This window comes from Dipodomys ordii, unplaced genomic scaffold, assembly GCF_000151885.1.
Source record: "Dipodomys ordii isolate 6190 unplaced genomic scaffold, Dord_2.0 Scaffold183, whole genome shotgun sequence".
Taxonomy (NCBI): domain Eukaryota; kingdom Metazoa; phylum Chordata; class Mammalia; order Rodentia; family Heteromyidae; genus Dipodomys; species Dipodomys ordii.
The window spans coordinates 1,647,713-1,673,942 of record NW_012267399.1 but is presented as its reverse complement, the minus strand read 5'-3'; the positions used below and the strand labels follow the sequence as shown (position 1 = coordinate 1,673,942).

At 35.9% G+C, this 26,230-nt stretch overlaps 1 protein-coding gene across 1 annotated transcript in view; it reads right to left on the bottom strand.

Moving 5' to 3' along the window:
- Sox6 (SRY (sex determining region Y)-box 6) overlaps positions 1-26,230 on the bottom strand; it is a 371,334-nt gene that overhangs the window by 104,122 nt on the left and 240,982 nt on the right. Inside the window, exons 7-9 of the mRNA XM_013034148.1 lie at positions 12,533-12,653; positions 4,899-4,978; positions 3,037-3,159 (exon numbers count right to left, since the gene is read on the bottom strand). Of these exons, the coding sequence (XP_012889602.1) occupies positions 3,037-3,159; positions 4,899-4,978; positions 12,533-12,653 (324 nt within the window). The remainder of the gene's footprint in view (positions 1-3,036; positions 3,160-4,898; positions 4,979-12,532; positions 12,654-26,230) is intronic.

The window sequence follows — 26,230 nt, the reverse complement described above, 5'->3', positions numbered from 1 at the left end:
TGTAACCTTAGAGCTATAGTTTCTGATTGTTCCCAGGGTTAAATACATTATCAAAATTAATGGCTCAAGCCCCTAAACCTTCAGATATATTAGTAGCCATGCTTCCATCTGCTGAACTGCTCAACTAAAAATAGCATTCTTTGGTCTTCTCTCTTCTAGTATTGTGCCCCTGAGGCAGAGTAAACCAAGCCTTAGATGAGCAAAGTAGTATATGGTTATAAAAGGGTCTTCCCTGTATTTTCCTTCTTTTAAAGAAAGAGCATAGTAAAATACGTCAACTTAAGAAGAGTCTTTCCATTTGAAGTATTTTTTGTCTACATAATAGAAAAGTTCATGTTTCTAGTTCATGTTCTATTATTGCTGATGAGGTTTTATGCAAGAACATTAATATTAGAAATGGCATGGCATGAAGGATGACTAAGTTAACTTTTACATTAGATAAAGGGATCCATTTTGATCAATATGCTAGGGGAAATATATTGTTAAGTTTTCCTCCTGAAAGTCTTTCTTTATAAACCAAATCTGTTAACATAATTGTAATAATTCCTTGGTATCAATAATTTATCATAATCATGATTATTGATGGAACTGTAACATTTTAGCTTGTTAAAGGTGGGCAATGATCCTTGCCGAAAAGAAAATGGAGTTTTAATAACAATAAAATAAGATGCTTTAAAAATTTCCTTTTACCTTTGCTCAAAATTTAAAATATAATTGTCTACTGGCTCAGCTAAAGATGTCTACTATGCTGTTCATGAAGATCCCTATAAAAATGCCATACTCACACTAGGAGAGTTTGGGGAAGCTGCTTTTCAAACAATATCGGTCTTTTCTAGCCAATGTACCATACAAACAAACAGGTTTCCTGATATGCAGGGGGAAAGTACAATGAGTGGAGGCAGGCAAACAGAGCAAAAATATAGATGAAATAGGAAACTCAAAAAGAGCCACACTCAACTGCAAAGTTATGAAGGGTCTTGCATTAGTGGGTCTTAATTAGCCTAATTCAAGTGGCAGACATGTAGTATCTGCTGTGCTGCTACATCAGCATTGCTGTGACACCACACAGCTCTGGAAGTCATATACAAAACATCATGACGTCCGGAAAACAAACAGAAGCCAGACTTGACACCCCAGGAATTGAAGTCAGAAGAGAAGGCCAGGAGGCAGAAAAGAACCAATGTAAGTTAAAAAATGTAGTCAAAACAAGAAATTTAGTAGAAACCTGAATAATAGCATAAAACACAGTATCTCAACAGAGAATAAAAGTGAAAAAGGAATGAAGTCTTGAATTTGAACCAAGACTATATTCTTTTATTTTCTAAGCATTTAAAAGCTCTTCAGGCTAACTGTTCTAAGTGGGTAAGCTTCCTAACTAACATCACACACAAAAGTTTGCTCATGCTTCTAATCCTAGCTACTCAGGAGGGTAAAGTGTGAGGATAATGGTTTGAAGCCAACCTGGGCAGAAAAGTCCATAAAGACTCTGATCTCCAATTAACCACAAAAAGTCAGAAGTTGAGCAGTGGCTCATGCACTAGTCTTGCGCACAAAAGGTTAGGGAGAGCATCCAGGCCCAGAGTTCAAGCTGGATGACAGACAAAAAAAAAAAAAAGTGCTCCTGCTTAGATATCTCATTTTAGGTCTTCTAAGCATAGATTTCCAAAATTCCCAGAAATGTGGCATCCTTTCTATAGTCTTAGACAGAAATCTCTTCTGGTTGTGTAGAAGACAGGATACTGCCTGGTCATGTCTGAGTGGAAACCCCCTGACTACCTTTTATATCAAAATGAAAGAGGAAAAGTGGGGGCAGGCAATGAATTCTGAAACCCTTCCTTAGGCTACTTCCAAGGTGGCCTTTGATCTTGGCTTCTTCCTTCTTAGGGGTAATCATTCCCTATCATTTTTCTAAAGGACAGATTCAAAAACAATGGAGAAGATAATGTCTAAGAAATCCTGGGTATTAACCCTCAATTGATTGCAGCATTTGATATGTATACACGGATAGAGTCAATAAGAGATGAAAATATATGATCTTGTCAGATCGCTTAAAGTTTCCCACTCTAGGGTTAGAAATTAGATAGCACCCAGAAAATTAAACTTCTCCAATTTAAGTTAACCACTCTCTATCCTTTTGCTTTTTAATTCAACAGATAGTTGGCAACCCTCCAACACCTGACAGTCCCAAAGATACTCCAATGTTACAGGAATTAAGAATTAAGTATGAAATTGTAGCAAAGAGGAATAGGTCCCTGACGTAGAAAAGGACTTCATTTTTAAAGAATCACATATGCTATTTTCTCTCAAGTAGTAAGATTGTCTTGCAAAACAACAGAAAGCTTTACTGGAAGACTAAATATGAAAAGGATATTATAAAAGTTTATGATGCAAAAAGCTACCAAGCCTGGCTCAATATTCATCCTTAGTCTGAGAAAACTAAGTTATGAATCCTGAACTTGGTAGATATAGAAGTTCTGGGCAAAAACCCTAACTCAACAAATATTTTTCAGATTTGTTCAAATCATTTGATCTTTCTGATTTACCTATGCAAGCAGAATTCTATTTTATCACGCTTTCAGGGTTATCACATATGAAAATGAAAATAATGTATAAATATCTAAGTATTTGTTAAACACTATACTTAAGAAAAGGTTTAAAGCCTGCAGATCTTTGTAATTAGCCTTCGGCAGTCCACTAGCTCTAAAATAAAGGACCCAAAATTTGCCCTCTCTCTCTCTCTCAAAAAAAAGAAAAGGTTAAAAGGTGAGAGGAAGATGGCTTTAACAATACTCAGAATGTACTCAGAATGTAAAGAATTTAGATTTGTATAACAATGAAGAATCTAATAAAAGGGCTTGGTTTCAGTTTTACCTTTTTTGTCTGAAAGAAAAGGAGCCAAAGAAAAAACTTCCTTATATAAAAGAAAAAAAGGAAAGATCAGGTTTAGTTTGAATATTTGCTACTTTAAAAAAAATCTAGAATATGACTGAACAATCCAGTCCCCACCCAATGAAGTATCAATGGAAGCATTCATACCTCAATCTGTTTGTGGTTGTAAGAGTGGCCACCACCATGTTCAAAGGTGTCCAAATTCCTGCCAAAACGGTCACTTAGGCCCTTGAGCCTTGGGTTAATTTGTGGGTGAGAAACATGACCCTTCTGTTTAGTAGCATATTCAGAAAAAAAAAAGACAAAACACACTGTCAGAACTCATGAAACAACATATATATCTAAATCTTGGGTACTGACCACATCAAGAATGGAAAGTAGACTATTTAAGACTCAGCCTTTCTGTCTTTTTAAAAAAATAGAATCTTGGTTATATAGGTTCAACCAGTGGTACTGGTTTCTTATTTCCACCTCTGAATCATGAAATTACTCCAGAGATCAGCTATAGCAATAGGAGAAACAGGTTAGGTTTTTACCAATAGTGAGGGGGCTCTTGAGATTTTTACCAGCTGCTGTTGTTCCCATTGTTAGTAGTGTGGAAACAAGAGTTGCAAGACAGGTAAGACTGCTGCTTCTGTTGGAAAAACTTTCTGGCTCTACCCAACAGCCTATGCTGGGGGATAGAGGCTTGAAACACAAACTTCTTATGTGCTGAAAAAAATTCTTTACTTGTAAGTCCAATTGAAAATGTCCAAAATGTTTCTGTATGGCACAAAAATTGTATACTTTTTATGCTCAAATTTTTTAAGGAATAGCAACACAGAAATAAAAAGGTCTAGCTAAATGCACTCTTCTAGATTTTTAAAGAGAACTCAAAAACAATCACAATAAATGGTAAGAATAAAAATTATTTTTAATGAACTGTTTCATTGAAACTTATGTCTTACCACCTATCTTTTTTTTTTTTTTTTGGTTGGTCGTGGGACTTGAACTCTGGGCTTGGGCACTATCCCTCAGCTCTTCAGCTCAAGGCAAGCACTCTACCATTTGAGCCACAGCACCACTTCCAGTTTTCTAGTGGTTTATTGGAGATAAGAGTCTCACAGACTTTTCTGCCCAGGCTGGCTTTGAACCGTGATCCTCAGATCTCAGCCTCCTGAGTAGCTAGGATTACAGGCGTGAGCCACTGGCACTCGGCCCACCTATCTTTAGCATATTCAAATACCAAATATTTGTCTGTTGGTGTTCACTCATATATATGTGTGTATAAATATATATTCAATGTTTATATATACATGTATATATACATATATACATACATACACTATATATATATTTAAGTCAATTTACCATTCCAATGGCTGTAGTAGAAGGGAAAAAAATATCTGGTCCTATTCCAAATTCCTTATATTATTGTGAAGAAGGTAAGGTAAAATAATTTTTTTCACTCAGTCTTCTAAATACATTCTCCTTAAATTTAGAAAGCACCTTAATCCAGAACTTGGTCAGACAACAGGCCCAGACTGCTGACATTGGGAATAATAGGATTGCACAATTTGTTTACATTTACCAAATGATCAAGTAATTTGGAAGTAATAACTTATTCTATAATGTACAAGAAGGACAATATCTAACATCACCCTCTGTTTTGATGTTTCCATGTAAAATCTAATCCAGCTACAGTGAAAACATAGATAAGAAGTTGGTAAGGAAAAAGCTAACATATTCAATAACTAATCATAAAAACTGTAAAACAGTTAACTAACCTGACAGAAAATAGACAGCACTAAATTGTATCAATTTCCTTTAGAACTTATTGAAACTGGCCATTTTCTCTTCTGTTTGCAGAATGGTAAGTACATAAGGTGTTAATCCTTGCGGGCTGGGCTTTAAAATTATTTAACATTCAAGCCATTATTTAGCATACAGCTGGTTTGCAGTTTTTTTCCCCCAACTAAAGCACTGGCTCATGGCCCACTTCTTTTTTTTTTTTTTCTTCTGGCACTTACCTGGAGCTGTAAAGGGCTGAGTCCAGAAGCAGCAGCAGCTGCCATTGTTGATGGAATGAACTGTACGGGGTAGTTATCACCTGTCAGAAAGAACAATGCATACAGGTTTAGACAATGCACAGGGAATCTCAGCAGACAAGTACAAACATGGCCTTTGGATTGCCTGAGCTTTACAACATTGCTCTAAGCCCAAACATCTGCAGAAACAAAAGGCTTGGTTGGGCACAGACTTGCAGTACTGCCTTGGAACTTTTCGTTAACAGATAGCTGGTAGGCAAACTGGCAAAACATGAATGTGATACAAAAAAAAAAATTAAGTGTGCAATTCAAGCATGTTCACTCCATTACAAATCTTGTAATACATCATTTTTAAGAGTAAAAAAATATCTTAAGCCAGGCTGACACTCAGTACACTGTGAAAACACTGAGGCTTTTCTACTTGAACAATAGAAAGTTTTGGCTTGGTAAATAAGGCAAAGTATGAGAGTCCAACAAAAGACTATCAGCTATTGATTTTCCATAGCTCTAAACTTTATATTATAAAAAATAGAAAACATTTTAAAAACACAACTTCTCTTATTATTATTGACAGGGAAGAGAGGGAAAGTATATTATTTATTAACATTCTGTGAAATGTGTGGTATCCCTTAGTGGGAATGAAAAACAGTTTTGGGGGGAATTAACTTCTAGGATTTGATTAGTAGAACCTAGTAGAGAATTGTGCCTACTAAGCACCAATCAATGATGATGATCATGATGATCATCAATGATGATGATTTGATTACATATTTTACATGGGGTATCTATATCAAAAGCCTGGTATAGATTGGGTGTAGTTTAGTAGGGGCCCATACCACATGTTGATGTTCACCTAACTCCAGTCCACTCCTCAACAGGGGACTAAAGTACCTTCCATGAGCTAAGCACTCTGTGGCCAGCAACCTGAAGAACTAAGAGGAAGTAACTAAAGAAAAAAATAATACTTGTGGGGGGAAAAAATCACACAACATTAGTGAGTTATTGTACTATCACTTTGGCTTCAGCTACTTATTTAAAGTCAGTGTTATGTAGTATCTCTAGGCTATATTTTAATAGGCTGTTCCTCCACACATTTTTGACATTTATAATAATCATGCTGTTTTACATGAACTTTTCCGCACAGAAATCTGAATGTAATAATAAAGAGACACTGTATAAAGAGTCACTGTAACAGCAGTAGTCAACTGGACAGCAGTAAGCCCCTCCCCACCACACATACTCCCTTTTTTCCCCCAGCACAGACACTAGTACCTGGACCCTTCCCAGTGTCCCTGGTTCCTTGGAACTCATCCTGTTTGCCACATGAAGTGCCACTCAGCTGGTCCAATGTAACTGTGAAGTCGCGTTCACTTTTAACAAATTGTTAGCTTCTAATCGACACACTCTCCTTGCATCATATCCATAATACCTCATCAGACCATTGAGCACAGTGTGTGCTTGTACACAGTCCAGTAACAATTGGCTTCTGATTGCATATGGAGCGCTGCTACAATGCATTCACTAACACTATATTGTGCTGATCTCCTATGGAGTAATGTTCAAAATATCTGATCTTGTTTTTCCCCTTCCATGAGGTTGATTTTAGTTTTCAGTATTATATGAGCTTTTTAAATAGATAACTAGGCCAAATTATTTTTATAGTAAATGACTGTCACTGCTTTATGCTTAAATAATTCTACTGATCTTCATCTGTGAACTAAATTATCTGAAGAAAGAATATCTTATATAAGTCAAGCAGTACTTCTTTGGTTGATGTCTTATCAGGTTAAAAAAACTGTAAACGATGCTGAATTAATGATGTTTCAAAAAATAGGGGGAAAATCACCATTGCAACCATCAACATGGACTGCCTCCTGGAACATTTTAAAGCTGTTCTTTCTTTAAATATCATGCATTATTCATATCAACTCAAAACCACAACCCCCACCCCGTAAGTTTAATACCAGTTGCTTTATTTGTACTAAAACATTTTTCATGTCAAACATATTTAAAAAAATCAAACTAAAAGAATTCCCTGGGGCACTCCTTTTTTCATAGCTGTCATGCTTCTGTGCTATGAAATAGTTGATTTTTTTTAAATATAGTTTTTGGCTTGCCAGTTAATTTATTACTATCTCTACCACACCCTGTAGTACTCTCCAGCTCACCTGCTGGCTACATTCAGTTTTCTTTCCACTGTCAACAAGCATATTTTTTAAAAAACCAAAACATTCTAACCTTACTGTGGGGTTGAATCTGTTTATTTGAATGTATCTTTAGAAAGCTATTTCTTCAAAATATATCACCGTATCAATTCTAAAATTAAAAAAAAAATGAATCTATCGGAGCAACAAGGTATACCACAAAGAGTGGTATGCTTGGAAGAGAGAAAAAAAAGTAGAAAGATAGGAGAGAGAGAGGGAGGTTAAAAATGGGAGAAAAAAACTTAAGAGGGAGAAAGATTTGAAAGTAATGTATAGTTTTTGATAATAAAGGGGCAAGTTTTCTCTATCCTCTCTGATTTTGTTCTGTATAACAATTGATCAAGAAGAGTTCTCACTAGCTGGCTTGGCAAGCAATTAGTCAACATGTTACAGCAATTTTTTTTTCAAATTTCAAATGCTTGCGTGAGGAACCATTCTTTTTAAAATGAATAAAGGAAGAGAAAGCCTGTTGGAACAGGTTGGCTTTAGGCACAACTGTAATTTAGCCCTTGTTACCTGTAGTGTAAGAAGACAATCCCCAGAAACCAATTTGGGACATGATAATGTACTTTCTGCAAGTCTGTCTTGCCAACCTCCATGTATTCTAATTTGTTTTTATCTGAAGATTACAGAACAACTATAAAACAAATTTTTTTAATCTATGGAAAAGTTGCTTAACATTAGTTTTACTTATCAGAATAAGATATGTTCCTCTGGCATCACAACAAAAGTCCTAAATGAGAGAATGTAAACTGTTAAATTTTAGAGAGAAATGAATCCAGAACTTAATAGGAAATGAAACTTCAACCAAGACTCATGCTGTCTTCTGCAAGAATACTCCTAATTGGCATAGTTTAGACATAAATTCCACTTTTTTAAAAGAACAAAAAAAATTGACTTGGTAAAAGTCTTTCTAATTAACTTGCATTCTTCAAAAGAACAAGTATGACTGGGAGAGTCATAGATCCTGAGATACTAACTTTGGATGCTAATATATTATAGGAGTCATTTAGAGTCTTTGGGAGGAGGAGAAGAAAAGGAAACACACACACACACACACACACACACACACAAGTAGGAGTCAGGACTCCAAATTCTGTAGTGACTGTCCAAAAATGTGAATGTAATAAGTCTGGATTTATCTTTACACTGTAGCAAAAATTAGGACTTTGGACTAAAAAACTAAAATGAAATCTTCAATTTGTTCTGAGAACAAAAATTTTGAAAGGATTATAGTATAGATTACTGAGATCATCATACTCTTATTTTTCCTGATTTTTTCTTCCCTAATCATCTAAAAATATCAATGATGAAAATATTCTTGACCCTCAATTTTTTTCTAAGATCATCTGAACTCAAAGCTCAGGTAGGTCTTGGCTAGGTACAGTAGCTCAAGCCCTTAATGCCAGGTACTTGAGAGCCTGAGATCAAAAGAATAGGGTTTAAAAGCCAAACCTAGGGAAAAAAGAAGTTTGAGAGTCTCAACCAATTGCTGAGCATTATGGCTTGCACCTGCTAGCCCAGCTAGAGATGAAACAACAATGTCTGGGTAGAATGGCATGTATCTGTCATCCCTGGCAACATAGAGAAGCACAAGTGGGAGGATCATGGTCCAAGTGGCCTGGACATAAAACTCAAGATAGTTCCTCAAATGAAAACAGCACAAAAGCTGGGTATCGGTGGCTCATGCTTGTAGTCCTAGCTACTCAGGAGGCTGAGATCTGAGGATCACAGTTCAAAGCCAGCCCAGGCAGGAAATTCAGTAAGACTCTTATCTCCAAAAAACCACTCAGAACACTGGAAGTGGTGCAATGGCTCAAGTGGGAGAGCGCTCGCCTTGAGCTGAAGTGTTGAGAGACAGTGCCCAGGCCCAGAGTTCAAGCCCCACGACTGACCAAAACAAAAAAAAAAGCACAAAAGAGCTAAAAGTATGGCTCAAGTAGTAGAGCACCTACTTGGCAGTGCAAGTCTGTGAGTTCAATCTTCAGTACTGAAATCTCAAGAAAACCTTCAAGCCTTAAATTACAAGCTCATAAATTACATAGCCTCCATATTCAAGCGAAAACACCATTAAAATAATTCTTAAATTCATAAAGTTAAGTGAATTTACACTGGTAAACACAAAACTTCCTTTAGAATCTCAGCATTCTCATTGAAAACTGAACATGCTAATGAAAGAGTTACAAAATTCTTTGGTTCCAAGTAGATATAAATATTCATAGAGTGGTTACATATCTCTGCTTTGAAACACTTGGGAAGACAGAAATGGCTGGCTTTATTATTTAGATATCCTAACACATAAAAATTATATTTTTCTCTTATAAAAGTTAAATTTTCTTAAGATCACACATAGACCATATTCTCAAGTTGAAAGTACCAAATCACAGAATTTAGGTCTTAACTGCACCTCCACTATTTTCTAGATGTGAATTCCTAATAAGCTAATTTAATATTTAAGTTTTTAATTTATACATATACAGGTAGATATAATTCTGTTATGAATCATATGTCATAATACATTGATTTAATATTTTAGTGTCTTCTTTTAACTTAATAATAGAGATAAGACCACTTACTTCAATCTAGATCTTAGAGTTATGAAAATTGTTCATATACATATGGTATGTATCTTGGCAGAAAAATAGTAAACAATAAAAGAAGCAACAGGGACAATCATAATGATTGTACACCAAACAATTAAATAACTTAGAAGAAAGATAAAAATTTCTTGGAACACACAAATTAACCAACTGACTCAAGCTGAAATAGGAAATCTCAACAACTTATAGCAAGTAAAGAAATTGAATGAGTAATAATAATCTTTCTAACAAAGAAAAGCCCTGATCCACATTGCTTCACTATGAATTCCACAAGATGCTTAAAGAAGAAATAATATCAATCTTTCTCAAACTTTTCCAAAATAAATAAATAAATATGTTCTCTGAGGCCAAGAAAACCTTGATTCCAGAGAAATACATCATAGCAAAAGAAAATTAAAGACTAATACCTCTTGTAAATATGTGTAAAATCCTCAGCGAAACATTACCAAATTAAATCCAATAGCATATTAGAAGTATTATTCACCATAACAAAGTAGCAATTATCCTAGGAATACCAAGGTGGTTCAACATAATCAAATCAATACAATACATTTAATTAACAGAACAAAAAACACAGGATCACTTCAAATGATGCAAAAAAAGTCATTTTCAAAATCCAATATGAATAGGAGAAAAAATTTTCAGCATCACCAAGTGTTAAGACTCAGCTAATTCGGTTGGTGTAAGCCTAAAACTTTTCTTCCTAAACTAAAGAATGAGACAGTGGTTATTACTTTTACTTCTTCTATTCAGTGTTGTACTGGAAATTCTAGTCAGTGTTAATAGACAAGAAAAAGATATGAAATGAATTTAAACTGGAAAATGGGTAAAATTATTTCTGTTTAAAGAGAAAATAGGCTGATTCATAGAAAAATATCCCTAAAAGTCTATGAGAAAGACAGTAGAGATAAAAAAAATAGTAAACTTACAGGGTATTAGAAAAGTTGCATTTTTCTATACAGGCTATAAAACAACCCCAAAGAAAACTAATAAAGAAATTCTAGTTATAATAGTAACTAAAAGAATTAAGTACCTGGGTTAAAATCTAACCCCAGGATATGAACAATTTATGCCTTGATAACAACATTGCTGAAATAAAGTTGGCAGAATCTAAGCATTCACCACCTGATGAATGGATAAAGGACATGTGGGAGACACATGTAGACAATGGAACACTAGCCATAAGACAGACAGGAAAGTCTATCATTTGTAACAACATACATGGAACTAGCAATCATCATGTGAGGCAAAAGGAAGATATGTACTTCATGATCTCACTCATCTTTGCAATCTGAATAAAAATGTTGTTCTTACAGAAGTTGTAGGTAGACTCGTGGTTACCAGAGACTGAGGAAAGGATGAAGAAAACGGGATGGGGAAAGTTCAAGCTATAGATACTAAGTCACAGGTGGAAAAAAAAAGCTCTGGTGGTCTATTGCTCAGTAGGGTGACCACAGCTATTATTATGTAGAATTATGTATTTCAAAAAAAAGTTAGAAGAAAGGATTTTGAAAGTTTTAATTTAAAAAATGTCAGAAGAAAAGATTTTGCACTTTTTCACCTAAACATTTTAGATATGAGAGCATTCTGGATGTTCAAATTAGAGATGCTCAAAGTGTATTAGCTTTGATTCATTTGTATTTGAATATCAATCAGCCCTTAAATTAGCTAATCCGTTAACACCTCTATTCCTTGAATCATTTAAGTTTTGTCACAGACATCATCTTCTTGCAAGGAAGAGAGTCCTCTACGAAATGCAAAAGAGCATACATGGTAGCAAGCAATTAAAATGGACATAAAACTGTTTGTTTCTGTGTTTTTTAGTAAACTGCTTTAGAATTTTAGTGAAATTATTTATCTTTATTGCTCAAAACATACTAAAATGTTTTTGCTCATTTTATGTCACATATACAAAGAAATCACTATACTTAGATCTGTTACATTCAGACTTGGTAGTTAATATAGTCAGGTTAATGTGGTAAAAAGAACTTGACACAAAAATTATTAATGAGTGGAACAAGGTCACTACTTCTGAGCTGAGGTCACTTACAAAGAATGCACAAATGAAATTAAGGTTGACTTCTATTTACTTGACTATCTTCTTACACTGGATTCCTTTGGCAACCTATCTTTAAACATTTAAAGCCCTGTTTACAAGGAGGCTCTGAAAGAAGCTTCAAACCATTATGTCCCTAATTGAATTCCCCAGGAGTCCAGCAAACTCACAGGAATAAAGAAAAATCATAACATTTGCTAAATCATATTTCATTGCAAGGTTATGTGACCTGTTTTTGAGGTTCAAAGATGAATGAAAAATATTACTAAATACTTCATTATTCAGACTTCGTTTTTTTTAAATCTACCTATTAGTTGTAAACTAATTAAATCAGCCCAAAACGTTTTTTCTAAGGGAAATCTGACAGAAAAAAATAGCAATAACATATTTTATATTGGATGTGACCAGCTTCCCAGAGGACAAAGGCTTGTGGGAGTTAGAAAAAAATCTTTAACTAGAGACAATTATTCATTGTAAAGTTCTGAGAGAAAGCTGACCAACATTTTCTAGGAAATTTTATCTGTGAATTCGGAGCAATCTCAAGAAGAACAGAAACTAAAAGTGTTAGCAACCAGTACGTTTATTCCGATTCTTGCTCTTCTCAATTCTAATTTACTTTAAGAGAAGCTTCCATGACTTTTTAAAAAATCTGCAGTCCCCCTTGCATGTTCCTATGTTTGTTGTGACTGCTAAGCAGAAACATGTGGATCTGAACATTGCCAAAAGAATGTAAAATCTCTGGCTTTCTCTACTTACCTGGTTTGTATGTTATTCCAGGGGGGAAGAGGAATCCCTGTTGGGCGGCAGCAGCTGCTGCCAAGGTCCGCTGGTCATGTGGAAAAATTGGGATCATGAGCGGAGGCATGTGACCCTGAACCTGCTAAACAGAAGAGAGCCTATGGTCAGACAGAGAGCAAATGTGTGCCAAGAAGCATTTGTTTTTTTTCACTCCTAGTGATGTCTAGGTACCCACCTCTAACCTCATTCCAGATTTGCAAGCTGAAAAAACTCAGACAAAGTCTACCAGATCTCTTTTTTCAGAGGTTATTAACCTACCAGGGATATAACTTTACTTAACTTGGCCTTGTCTCTACTTCCAGTGGACAGTAGTTTGTGGCTTTGTTTTTTTCTTGATTTATTTTCTTTTTATTTTCTTTCTTTTAAGCACAGAGCTATAGGAAATAAATTTGCTTCTTTTCCTACAATATTGAGAGCTTTGCCCTTTCACCCATTTTGCATTCTATGCTTTATTTTTAAAATAGCATTCAGTACCCTTGGACAGAAAATAATATCTAATTGTTATGTATTCCAAAGGCTGTATCTTCCCCTTTTAGATATCTTATTCCAAAGCCTCGCTGCATTATATTAAACATATAGCTCTTCAGATTTAAGGCTACCACATCGTGGTTCCCAATTAAACTAATATTCTTTGCCATACACACCTCGATGTAACATATAAATTGCTTGTCTGGCTAAGCAGTTTTACAGTTTTATGTACTACCATGTAGCAAGGTAATTATGGAGTTGTATTCAGAGAGCATTTCATAATAAATCCTACTATATCAAATTTCATTTGACCTCAATAAATGTATCAAAGAGCACAAAAATGCAAAATAGAAAATCTTCACTCTATATCAGTATTTGTATTCCATATAAAGAAAATAAGAGCTACGACAGAATTATGCTTGTGGAAATTACATTTTAATTCCTTAGCTCCCTTCCTTACTATGTGCATGCTTGCCTTGATTCTAGGAGAGCATGACACAAAGCTTTGTCCTGGCTCAGAGGACACAATTTTATAGTGTAAACTACAAGACTTTTCTCATGTAAAATACAAAACAAAGATGCACCAGAAGAGGTGATTCTCATTCACACAGGATCTTTGGGCTTGTTACAGGTATTAAAAGGGCTGCATACTAATCTATTTAAGATATAAACATTTACCAGAAACTGTATCAACCCCAATCCCTTCCCCTGTCTAAATTCCTAAATCTCCTCTTTAGGCAAAATTCCATATCCTAGCTGATGACCCTGTACAAATAGCACCAACTTGCCCTGTCCTGTCCCTGTTCTCTCCCCAGTGGGGGACACCATGCAGAAATGCTTCTGAGAGGTTTCACTTACCAACCGTTTTTCTCTAGGGAAAACCCTAAGATGTGGGTTAATAAAGGGCAAGCAAAAAATAAACACTTTAAAGTATTTTTCTGAATTCATTTCTCAGGAAAAATCAACTTATAATAAAAAGGTCTTTGTGCAATTACTACCTTGCCAGTGGGGCGTGAAAGAAACTAGCTTTGAGCAGCTATTTCTTCCATTTTAGCTGAGGTAAGCCTAAGTTTTGTGCCTCAGAGTACAGACTTATTCTGCTTAAATTGGAGCTGATCCCCTAGTGCCCAGGTCTTGCCTTTAACCTTGGAGAAAAGCAATGGGTTTGCTGATCAACTCCAGCTTGTTGTGAGCAGATACAAACCTAAAATGTCAAAGATGAGAGCACTGTTCTAAGCCATAAAACAAAATGCCATTCTTTGTGGTTGACCAGGGTTCAGAGTGAGAGCACAGTGCAGGAAATGCTTTTATGTTCCTCTAGAAGTCTAGTCCCAATATGTACCTAGAACACATTATGGCTGCCTAATGCCTTAGCAAGGGGCACAAAAAGTCTGGGCATCATATTTATTTATTCTTTCTATATTTCATCCAACCATTATTTGCTAAAGTGTTAAACTCTGCTAGGGATCTTTAGAAGTAGCCAGAGAAACTGGGATATTAAGCCTGAGAGAGAAGATATAAGGTGATCTTCACCTGGTTATTGTGAGAAACAAATACACAAGACAAGTAAAGCTTATGATATAGTGACTGACATAATAGTAATGTAATGTTACTTTTTTGTGTGTAGTTTGCATATTCAGTATTTGAAAATGATCAAATTACTGATAAGCACACCCAGTAAGTCTTAGCCATACTTCAAGCCAAGAGAGAAAACATGAACCAACTAAACAATCCAGTTTGGCAAGCGGAGGCTGGTCATGTTCCTAGCAGACAACCATGCCTCCCAGAGCATTATCTCATCCCAAGTTTCTAGAAAACCATGAAAAAGAAGAGAGAGCTTACAAAGATCATTTGAAGAAGTAACTCAGGGTGTTTAGTGTTACATATTAGACAGCATTTAATGAAACAAATTTAGTTTTACAGTGGTCACTAAAGCTCTTCAGCTGGTAAGAAAACAAAAGAGGCAAATGGCAACTAGGAACCAGACCTTAATTCTTGCATCTGGCTGGCTGTCCAAAATTGTCTCCTTTGTAAGTGTCCATTTGTATGTATATAACTAAGAAAATTGCTAGGATTGGGTTTTTTTGGTTTTGTTGGGGTGCCAGGGTTTGAAGGCAGGAGATCATGTTTGCTAAGCTGTAGTTCTCCACCATGAGCCTTGCCTCCAACCTTATTTTTGCTGATTACCTTAGGATAGGGTCATGTCTCTAACCTAGACATGTGCTTCATATCCCTGATCTGCCTACTTAGGCTTCCCTTCATTGCTAGGATAACAGGAGCCTGCCACTTAGTCCAGCCTCTGACCATGGAGATGGAATCATGTGGACTTTTCTATACAGGCTAGCCTAGAACTGAGATCCTCCAGTTCTCAGCCTTCCATGTAGTTTGGGATGACTGGTGTGCATCATTATGCCCCGCGATGGGTTTTCAAGGAGTCTTGTGAATTTTTCCATTTGACTGGCTGTAAATGAAGACCCTCCCGATGTAGTTCTTTTTTTTTTTTTTTTTTTTGTGGAGGGTGGGGGAGGAAAGGGTCCGGTCGTGGGGCCTGAACTCTGGGCCTGGGCGCTGTCCCTCAGCTCTTCAGCTCAAGGCTAGTGCTCTACCACTTGAGCCACAGCGCCACTTCTGGCTTTTTTCTTTTTTGCTTATGTGGTTTTGAGGAATCGAACTCAGGGCCTCAGGCATCCAAGGCAAGCACTCTGCCACTGAGCCACCTTCCCAGCCCCCCTCCCGATGTAGTTCTATCCTCTCAAGTAGTTAGGAGCTTTAGTCATTTGTAATGACAAAAAATTATGTGTTCCATATTAACATGTACTGTAAGAATTGGGAAGTTCCTTTCTCTCTGTAATATTCTATAAGGCAAACTATGCCAACAACTTTGGTTATTATTATCCAGAGACATTTTTTTTTCTTTTGGCAGTACTGCGTATTGAACTCAGAGCTTTAGGCATGCTGAGCAAGAGCTCTATCACTTGAGCCACACCCTCAGTCCTTTTGTTTGTATCTGGTTTTGTCCTGGCTGCCAACATGTCCTGAGCCAACATGTTAAGCTCCAGATACTGTTTCAATAAATTGAAAGACACAATTAAAAAAGGAAAGAAGACATTGTGAAAGCAAGAGAGTATAGAATCATAAAGTTGAGTGATGATCTGACTTGTTTTCAAAACAACTATGAGAACTGTTTTTCCCCCCCAGTCCTGGGGCTCGAACTCAGGGCCTGGGCACTATCCTTGAGCTTCTTTTGCCCAGGACTAACATTCTACCACTTGAGCCACAGAGCCATTTCCAGCTTTCTTTGTTTATATGGTACTGAGGAATCAAACCCAGGGCTTCATGCACGCTAGGCAAGCACTCTGCCACTAAGCCACATTCCCAGCCCAAGAACTGTTTTAAAAAAGCAAAATTTCAAGCTCCATACCATATCTACTCAATGAAAAACTCGAGATGGGGTCTAACAACTAAAATTTTAGGTAGAAATTTGATCTAAAGCAGTAATCTTAAAACTTTAGTGTAACTAGGAAAAACTAGAGGGTCTCTTAAGTGGCCCCATTTTCACACACTTGAATCCTCCAATCAGAGCTGGAGTGTGGACATTTTTAACAAGTTCCTAAATGAAGTTGATCCTGCTGGTCCAGCAACCACATTTTGAGAATTGTTAAGTCCAAACCTCATAATTTCCCAATAGAAAAGAGATGGATAGAAGAGATAGAAGATATACATAAGGCTAAATTGCACTATGACAGACTTGGAGCTACAGTCCAGAACTATCACTCACCATACCCAATGCTTTTCCACTGCATCACTGGGACTTCAGCAAGAGAAAAGGGAAATCAGTGATAGGAAAGGAAGAAATCAATTTAGCAGAGAAAACCTGGAAGTTTGCAGTTGAAAGCAATTTTGCATATCAGAGGTATATTTTTGGATGCAGTTCTGGAATTTGGATACTATAAATGCTTTCTAATGTTCTTTTATCCAGAGCATTCTTGTTCTCAATGTTTACTGTCAGTAATTCCAATTATTTATTATAGTATATTCATTATCATTGGTCATTTAGTTCGAATTATATCTTATTTTAAATAGAATTATGGTGTAAAATTTCAGAATACCCTTTATTAAAATCTAGCTAGAAGATCCATCCAGCAAATTCTTAAAATCTAGGCTGAGCACAGGTGATGATAAGCTCCCTTTTAGTTTTCCTTATGGAAGCAGTAGAAATGAGGCTGATAACAACAGTAATAATAATAATAACCACTATAGTTAATATTTTTGGGGGGGGTCCAGTCATGGGGCCTGTACTCTGGGCCTGGGCACTGTCCCTCAGCTCTTCAGCTCAAGGCTAGTGCTCTACCATTTGAGCTTCTTTTTGCTTATGTGGTGCTGAGGAATCGAACCCAGGGCCTCATGCATGCAAGGCAAGTGCTCTACCACTGAGCCACCTTCCCAGCCCTATAGTTAATATTTTTTAGTGTTTCCTATACATTTAGTACTGGAAAAGTAATTACATGCTGTATCTCAATCCTGAAAACCCCATGAGGTACTTACTTAATCAACGAGAAAGACAAAGTTATAAGAGTTAAATAACTGTCCATTAAAAAGTGCTAGGTTTCAGTTCCCAGTCCAGATCAGGATCAAAGTGTTTTGGGTTATTTTAAATCAATGTCCATGTGCATACTTTTTATGGGGGGAGGCGGGAATGCTGGTCCTGGGGTTTGAACTCAGGGCCTAGGTACAGTCCCTGAGATTTTTGGCTGGAGGCTAACACTGTACCACTTTGAGTTTCAACTCTACTTTCAGCTTTTAGGTAGTTAATTGGATATAAAAGCCTCATGGGCTTTCCTGCCTGGGCTGGCTTCAAACTTCAGTCCTCAAATCTCAGCCTCCTAAGTAGCTAGGATTACAAGTGTGAGCTAAACAGATCAAAGTGAGATAAGGAAAGTCACTCTTTGTGATAGCAATCACTGACATACTTTTATCAATAAAATTGTAGATTTACATGTATTTGTAGCAATGCAGTGAGGTCACCTGAACCTTTAACCCATCTTAACCGTGATAACATCTTGCAAAATATTACAATATTTTGCAATATAGCAACCCAAATATTGATCTTATTCAGATTCTCCCATGTGCTAAACCTACTATATCTTAAAAAATAATCAAGAACCAACCAAACTCCCATTTTCTGCAGAAAGCTAACCAATATATTTCAATGACCTCTGAGTATAAAGCCTGATAGTAACTACTCCTTTTTCATGGTTCATTTATTGTATGTGCTAGAAGTTTATTAGTCCAATGTGAGACAGAAATGAATAGCAAGAGGTAGCATCCACATACATTCCTCTTATGGAAATTATTTTTTAGAAAAGATCATTGTAATGCATACCAATCATCAGAGCAGATATAAACTTTTGAAAATACAAAAGCTACCCGCTGTTCTGTGGATGGTCCTACCTTCCCTATCCCTACTTCCCATCATCATAGTTCCCATTGTTAATATACTAGGAAAACAGCAACTCTCAGAAAGATTTTACTAAAGAATTTAAAAAAATGGAATTCTTCTCACTCCATCAAAGAGTAACCAGTCTCCACATGTCTTTCTCAAGAAGTTATCAAAATTTCAAATAGCATCCATCTATTTTTTCTTGAAATTGGAACTTTCCCTAAGCACATTCTTTAATTGTCTTATAAAAAAAAAGACAACCTGATTTTATTAGTACAAAGAAAAATGATGTGGCCAAAATATATCTCAGCATGGAAGTTGTATTATTTTTATTGCTTTGTAAGTAAACACTAATTGGCTGGGTATTGAATGACTAATGAGAAAACAGGAACATCACTGTGGGCAAAGCTTAGTGCATCGTGAAAGGAATCCTATCTCCAAGGCACAACTGTCCATTTATTCTAGATTTCCACAATCCTCGACCAAAGAGTTTCACTTTTGGAGAGGTGAGGAATACGTTCATGATCTGATAGCTACATGCCTAGAAATTTAATTGAGGGTGCTCTTTGCATCTTTTAGAGCATCAAGACAGCAGCAGATGGGTGGGAAACACTTCAGTTCTGTCTCTTCCAATTCATAAAACAGCATTGTTGCATCAACACTTATCGCCTTTGTTTTCTCTGTGCTAAGTTGTTGATGATGCCATTTTTTGCCATCTGCCCCAGAGCTTCATTAAAGATACATGAATGGGCTAACTAGCCTGATATCTTGTGAGGAACAGGTGCTATTGTTTGTCCCTGAAGACTTGCACTAAAGATGTGACTCAGAATACTTGAGAAAGAGCATCTGCAGCAGTCAGTCAGAGAGCAACTTGGCAGAGACCTGGCTACATGCTAATATGCAAACAGAGTGGCACTCAGGGGGGCTCATTTTCTCTTTCATGAAGATTATTTAACTTCTTTTAGTGATAGGCAGTATTTGTACAGAAAATCGTGTGCATATTAATGTCCTTTAACTGAGTGAAAGACAACAATCAAGTGAGAAATGTAATGCTTTATTTCTAGAAAATCATTTCTTGTGTGGCTTAAGTGGAGAAATCTTCCATATACTGGATGAAATGCATCAGATATGTGTACACCATGACAGGAAATAAAGAGAGACAAAAGAAAGATGGAGGGAGGGAGAAAGAGATTGTAATTGGATGTTGGGATATGTAGTGCAGACAGAAACAGGGGAAGGGGGTGCATTTCTTTAATAGCCGTTCTTTTTGCTTTATGTACATTTCATTAAATCAATTAAATAAGGTATAAGAAGAAGAAATCAAGTTAACAACCACAGGAAAGAGAAAGGAAAGAAAATCTGAGTAAACTTTATAATTTGACAGGTCCCTTATTAATAATGACAGCATTTTGATGGAAGCAACCTCTCTCCCCCGTAAAGACAAATGGAAGAGGTGACATCAGTGAGGATGCACTGTACTCACAAACTGTTACTTTGAGTTGGAACCTCTTTATACAACTACTTAAAGACAATCAACGTAATACCTTAATGAATTTAATTAACTAGGTGGTCACATGTAAAACAAACTTGTAGGCTGCACCTTAGAAACCATTTTCCAAAGAAATATTCTTTAAGACATGAATATCTATATTTTTACTAAAAAAAGTGCTATATAATATTATCATTATAAAAGCTGAGGCAATTGGAATACAAGCAATAAAAGACCCAAAAGCCTTGTATGATAATCTTTCAAGGTCAGGGAAGTGTCTTCTTCTACCAAAAAATGCATGCCTAACCACAGTACATGGACCTCAGTTAATTTTAGAAAGTTAGAGAGGAAAAGGTCTCTAGACAACACAAATCAATTTCTGAACAGAAATTCTTAGTTTCATTCTTTTTATTGTTAAATCAGTCTAACGGGTATGACTGCTCCTTTCTTCTTTACAAAGCATAATCTAGTAGTCAGGAAACTGACTCTTGCTTGACCATAGCCTGAAGGATACAGAAGAATCTTAAATCATATACTGAATTCTTGGTTACTCGCTAGTTATTTTAACTCACAAATTATTTCTTGCTAAGTAAATTGAGTATCCTGAATGGCTGGTACCTGCCCCATTGCCTGTGTCTTAAAGACAAGAACATAGAAGTCATTTTGGAAGAAGTGATCAGTGGTTGAGAGCTAAATATTAAGGATCTAAGAACTGCTCTTATTACAGGCTCCCACAGGGTATTTTGTGTGTGCTGTACCAATAGTGGAGTTTAAACTTAGGGTCTGAACACTCTGCATTAGCTTTTTATGCTTAAGGGTTAGCATACTACCACTTGAGCCAGTGGCTCTACTTCAAGCTTCTTTTCTTTCACTTCCAGTTTTCTGGTGGTTATTTGAAGATAAATGTATTGTGAACTTGCCCATCTGGGCTAGCTTCAAACTATGAAGATCTTAGCATCAAGATTATAAGTGTCAGCCACCAGTGTCCAGCTTCCATAGGATAATTTTATTAATACAACTGCAGAAGACACAGAACTGTAATGTTCTTGTTCCAAAAGAAAACTTAAGAATGTTTTTGAAATACATCTTGATATAACTTTGGTTTATAGTTGTAACAATTAGCATATCTCTAGCTGCTATTACCGAACAAAGTATAGCAAATACTACTTCTTGCAAATCTAGTTAACACCAAGCAGAAAATTATCAAACTGAAATTCTATGAAGCAAATTTAGGACACATATTTCCTAGAAATATTCCCAGACATTTCTCACCACTACCTGATGTATATACAGTATATAACTAATATAACTACACCTGGAAAACATTCTTTACTTATTTCTGTTTCTATGTCTCTACTCCTTGCTTTCCCCCTCCATTCTCTTGTGTTCTCAACCCTCTCCTCTGTCTCCTCCCTGCTTCTTTCTTTTCTCAGAGGCACTAGTATGTTACCATTATTAACGACTTGTTTTTAATATAATGAATATCTTCAGAAATTTTGTGTACTATTACAGCATTCTTTAAGATTCACACTACATGGCCAAGATGACCCCTGGAGAAGTAAAACAAACTTAAATTCTATAGTTTAAACATTCTTTTGAAAATTCATACTCTAGTATTTCAAAGTCATTTGCTTTAGTGAGAAATGAAGAGCTATTACATCATAATAAAAGGTTACTTTAAAGAAGGAAAATAGTTCTTCACTAGGCTATTAAATATGTTTAACAATATCTGAAATATTTACAGGAGAAATGGAAAAGGATATATCTTTTGTCCCTCTTAGTTTTTTTTTTAAATAATACTGAGGTTTGAACTCAGGGCCTTGCCCTTAACAGGCAGGTGCTTTATACCTTGAGCCAAGCCTCCAGCCCTTTTTGCTTTAATTTTTTGAATAAAGTCTAACATTTATACCTAGACCACCATCCTCTTGCTTACACTTCCCATATCACTAGGATGAAAAATACATAACCCTGCATCCAGCCTTTCATTAGTTGAGATTGGGTCACATGAATTTTTGGCTTGGAGTTTTCACAAAGCATTAACTCCTTTTATTCTGCTTCCTTAGTAGACAGGGTAACTGGAATAAGCCTTCTTTTGAAACACCTTGCCACTGGCTTCATTCTGTCCCTACTCCCACTACCAGGAATAAAGCATGCAAACAAAATAAAGCTATTTTCTGGGTGAGTTATTAAGATAGTTTTTCAAAATCTACTTCACAGTCTAGCACTTTCTAGCTCTCTCGCAGGAAAGAAATTCTCTTTGCGAGTAAGAGCATGATGAGGGGTAATACTCATGTTTTAAAAATCTTCTTTAGGTATATTTCCATAGAGAGATGCTAGGACATTACTTTGTGTATGCTCCATGTGATGTTATACACTTGCTCAATTAGCATGTTAATAAAATCGCCAGACATCTCCTTGATCCACCAGGATCATCCGCAGTCAATCATCATTACTTTGGCCTTCCTATTTTATCTTCCATTCATGTGTACATGTTCAGTTTGAACACTAGATTTTCAAAGAAAACAACACAGATTACACCAACATAATCTTATTTCCTGCCATCTTTTACTTATTTGTCCCTTATTCCATGACATGGAGATCTTGACACATATGTATTGACCTCTTAGACCTCTGAGAAATACGTTCCATGCAGGACACCAATGCCAATGTTAACTCTGTAAAAGCCATTTATTGTGCATTTATTGTTATATGTTTGTTACTTGCTAGGAACTAGAAAATAAATATATCTCTAGCTTTACTTCATCAGGTAGTACTGCTAGGTTGTTTTCACTGACAAACTAGTATATATCATCCAGTTTGGCAGCTTACTTTGGAATATGGTCAACAGAAAAAGATTTGCTTGAAAATGAAAAATCATAGCCAAAAAAGTCATTAGGTATTTTTCCACAATATTTCTGTGGTCCATATCCCACAAAAAAATTGAGAGTATTTATGAGGACATAAATCAGGTTACTTTATAAAAAGGATGAAAAATGTTAATTAAATGTGTTTAAATTTTCTTACTATGTTTTAAGAAACTCTCACCAGGAGGGAAATAGAATATCCTGGCCATAAAGAAATTAATAAAACATGTTATGCAAAAGTAAAATTTATGATTCATTTGGAATTAGATATCTACCACCTTTTCAATCCATACAAATGCATAATCTTGTCAATTAAATATTATTGTTAAGGTCTAGTAGTATGTTAAAATCACTTTAAAGTGCAACTAAGGAAAATTCATGTGTGTTTATTACTCCTTAAGGATCTATTAGTGGGTATTTTATTCAGATTCGTGCTGTAAAATCTGCATAAACTCAGCATATTGTTATCCCCATGTGTGCATTTGTTTGGTTAAAGCAGAACAGCAAATCTCAATTTTTGCAACTTCTGGAAAAGTCAAGAGAACTAAAACAGTCTTAATTTTAATCAGATACAAACAGTTATCACTACAGAAGTGAAGAGTTGACTATTATGCAAATAGTCACAGTTAGTGGTCACCAGGCCATCTCAGAAGACTGAGCTAGTCAATTATTTTGGATATTTCCAAAGACTAGTGAAGATGAATGTTTCTATTCGACCTTGTCTTATTTCCAGAGAGGTATGTAACATATTAGAGACTAATGATTGTTGTTCTTAAATGGAAACCTCATTAAATACACAATGATCAAAGTGTTTTGCCAGGATGAAAATTAATTTTTTTCAAATTTTGTATAAATGCCATATAAACATGTAACATTTGTGAAGTATGTGGCATTCCATTCTTTGTAACAACCAAATCCAGATATAAACCTTTCATAAACTTTTGACCTGTAATGAAGGCAATCTGGTTTTTACCCCTGAAGTATTTTATACAAGCTTATTCTGTTAGCAATGACCAGAGTTCAATTATTAAATTTCTCATCCATAAATGCAGGTTTACATTTTAAACTTCAGGTCTTGTTAAAATTATGTGCAAGCAACTTAAAGGCAAGGACTTTGTTTTTCCCCCAAGGCTCAGTAGAAATCTTTGTGTAGAGTAGGTCTCCACAAACATTATATAAATTCATTCAAAACTTTTATTCTATCTTTTTAAAAACTAAGCTACAACAATTCTAATTATTGTTAAGTCTGTTGAATCCAGTCACATTCCTGTCATCATTTACCAGCCTCAAATTGAGGCAATCTGAATATAAATCTGTTCCAAACGTATGCCATCATAGTGATGGCTTTTCTTTTGGCTATGCCATAGTCTAACTTTGAAATTCCCTAGTTGTTAAGAACATATAAAATTGATTTTCTTCATTTATTTCAAAATGTTTTAATGACTTAGCCACTCCTGTTTCATCTGTTGCAATTCTTCCATATTTAGAATAACTCAAAGAGATTTCTCTAAGCTTCTTTACTAATTTCCTCATCATCAATTATAATCCTTACTGACAGCAATGATAAAACATTCTCACCAGAAGATGAAGGGATACAATTTTCTAAAATAATAATACAACTTATTGAAAAACAGTAAAGAATAAGCTATCATGGAGACCAGAAGGCTTTTCAAGTTAAGAAGGCTTGTGTAAAGAGCATGAATAAATGTCTTAAATATTGACTGCTGGGAATCCACCCTAACATGAGAGAAAGGGCTTGTCTGTGTGACTGGGGAGAAAGGACAGAGAAGTGATCTTAACTTTTTTAAAAAAAAGGATATTGAGAAAGAGGGTCAACAATGATTATATAGCCCTAAGTAAAATAGCCTTCAGGGTTTTCAGTCTTTAACATATGCTACTATTTTCAGCCAAATGTTAATGGTATGCACTCCTGTCATGTTGGAGCATAATCTTTCTGCTTTTGCTTTAAATAGTTTGAGTCTGTTCACACAGTTTTCTCACTTGCCATACAGAATGCTCTACCCATTTATTGCCTTCCCAAACCTAGCTAACTTGTCAAGGTTCCGCACCAATTCACCTCCACTGTAAGTTTCTCTAACATGAATTTCCTTTCCTCTGTCAAAATTTGCATTACATATACTGTGTTGTATAGGTCTCTTATGTAGATATATTAACTCATTCATTACACAAATATTTAATAATTGATACCATTCTAGATTCTTTAGTAGCAACAGATATTATTATTGACTATACATACAGAAACAGATAACCCACAAAGGGATATATATAGATATGTGGGTGGACATATATATATGTATGAATATATTTGTGTGTATACACATGTATGTATATATACATGTGTAAGAAAATAAATAAATAAATATAATAAAGGCTAGCTGATAACAAGTGATATGAAGAAAGACTAAGAGAAGTAGAGGGCAGACAGAAAGTATGCCAGGAGTAGAAAGAACTAGTTTGGATAGGGAAGCCTTCTTTGGGAAGTTCATGAAGTGCAGAATTAAAGAACTGATAAAATGTTACCAGAGATTTGCTGATAGAGAAGCAATTCAAAAGAAAAAAGAAAAGGAAAAACAATCAGGTAGGAGACATGTGCATGCCTAAGACAGCAATGCCTTGGGTGCCAGGGCTAGTAAGGACAGACAGGATGAGCAGAGAGAATGACTTGGGAAAAGACTGAAAGTCAGGTATAGCTCAGTTTTTGGGGGGCAAGATGAAGCACCACCAACATTTGGATCTTTTCCCAAGTGTTATGGCAAGTCACTACAGGGTTTTAAGAGAAAGTACTAGTATTGAGACTTAGAGAAAATGACTCTAGTACAGTAAGGAGAGGCAAGACTAGCTTTGAAACCACTTCAATTGTCTGACAATGTGGAAATTTTCTCAAGCGGGAAACATCTCGCAGAATTGTAATAATGCTCCTGGCGCAGTATCTTCAAATATGCCAAGCAAAGTGTAAGTATGTGATTGACTGATCAATGACTGACAAAAATATGATTTTCCCATTGCTTCAATAGGCGGCAGAAGCACATTCCTTTCAAACACATACACTCCTTGATGTCTATAGAGAAGAATATGGTTGATGACTATAGAACTGTCACACTTTTCTCCAACCATTTTTTTTTTGGCAGTCGTTGGGCTTGAACTCTGGGCCTGGGTTCTGTCCCTCAGCTCTTCAGGTCAACGCAAGTGCTCTATCACATGAGTCACAGTACCACTTGCAGTTTTCTGAGTGGTTTATTGGAGATAAGTTTCACTGCAATCCTCAGATCTTAGCCTCCTTAGTAGCTAGGATTACAGGTGTGAGCCACTGGCACTCAGCTCAAACATAACTGACAAAGTTAACATGCAGATTCTTAAGACAATCTTTCTGTACA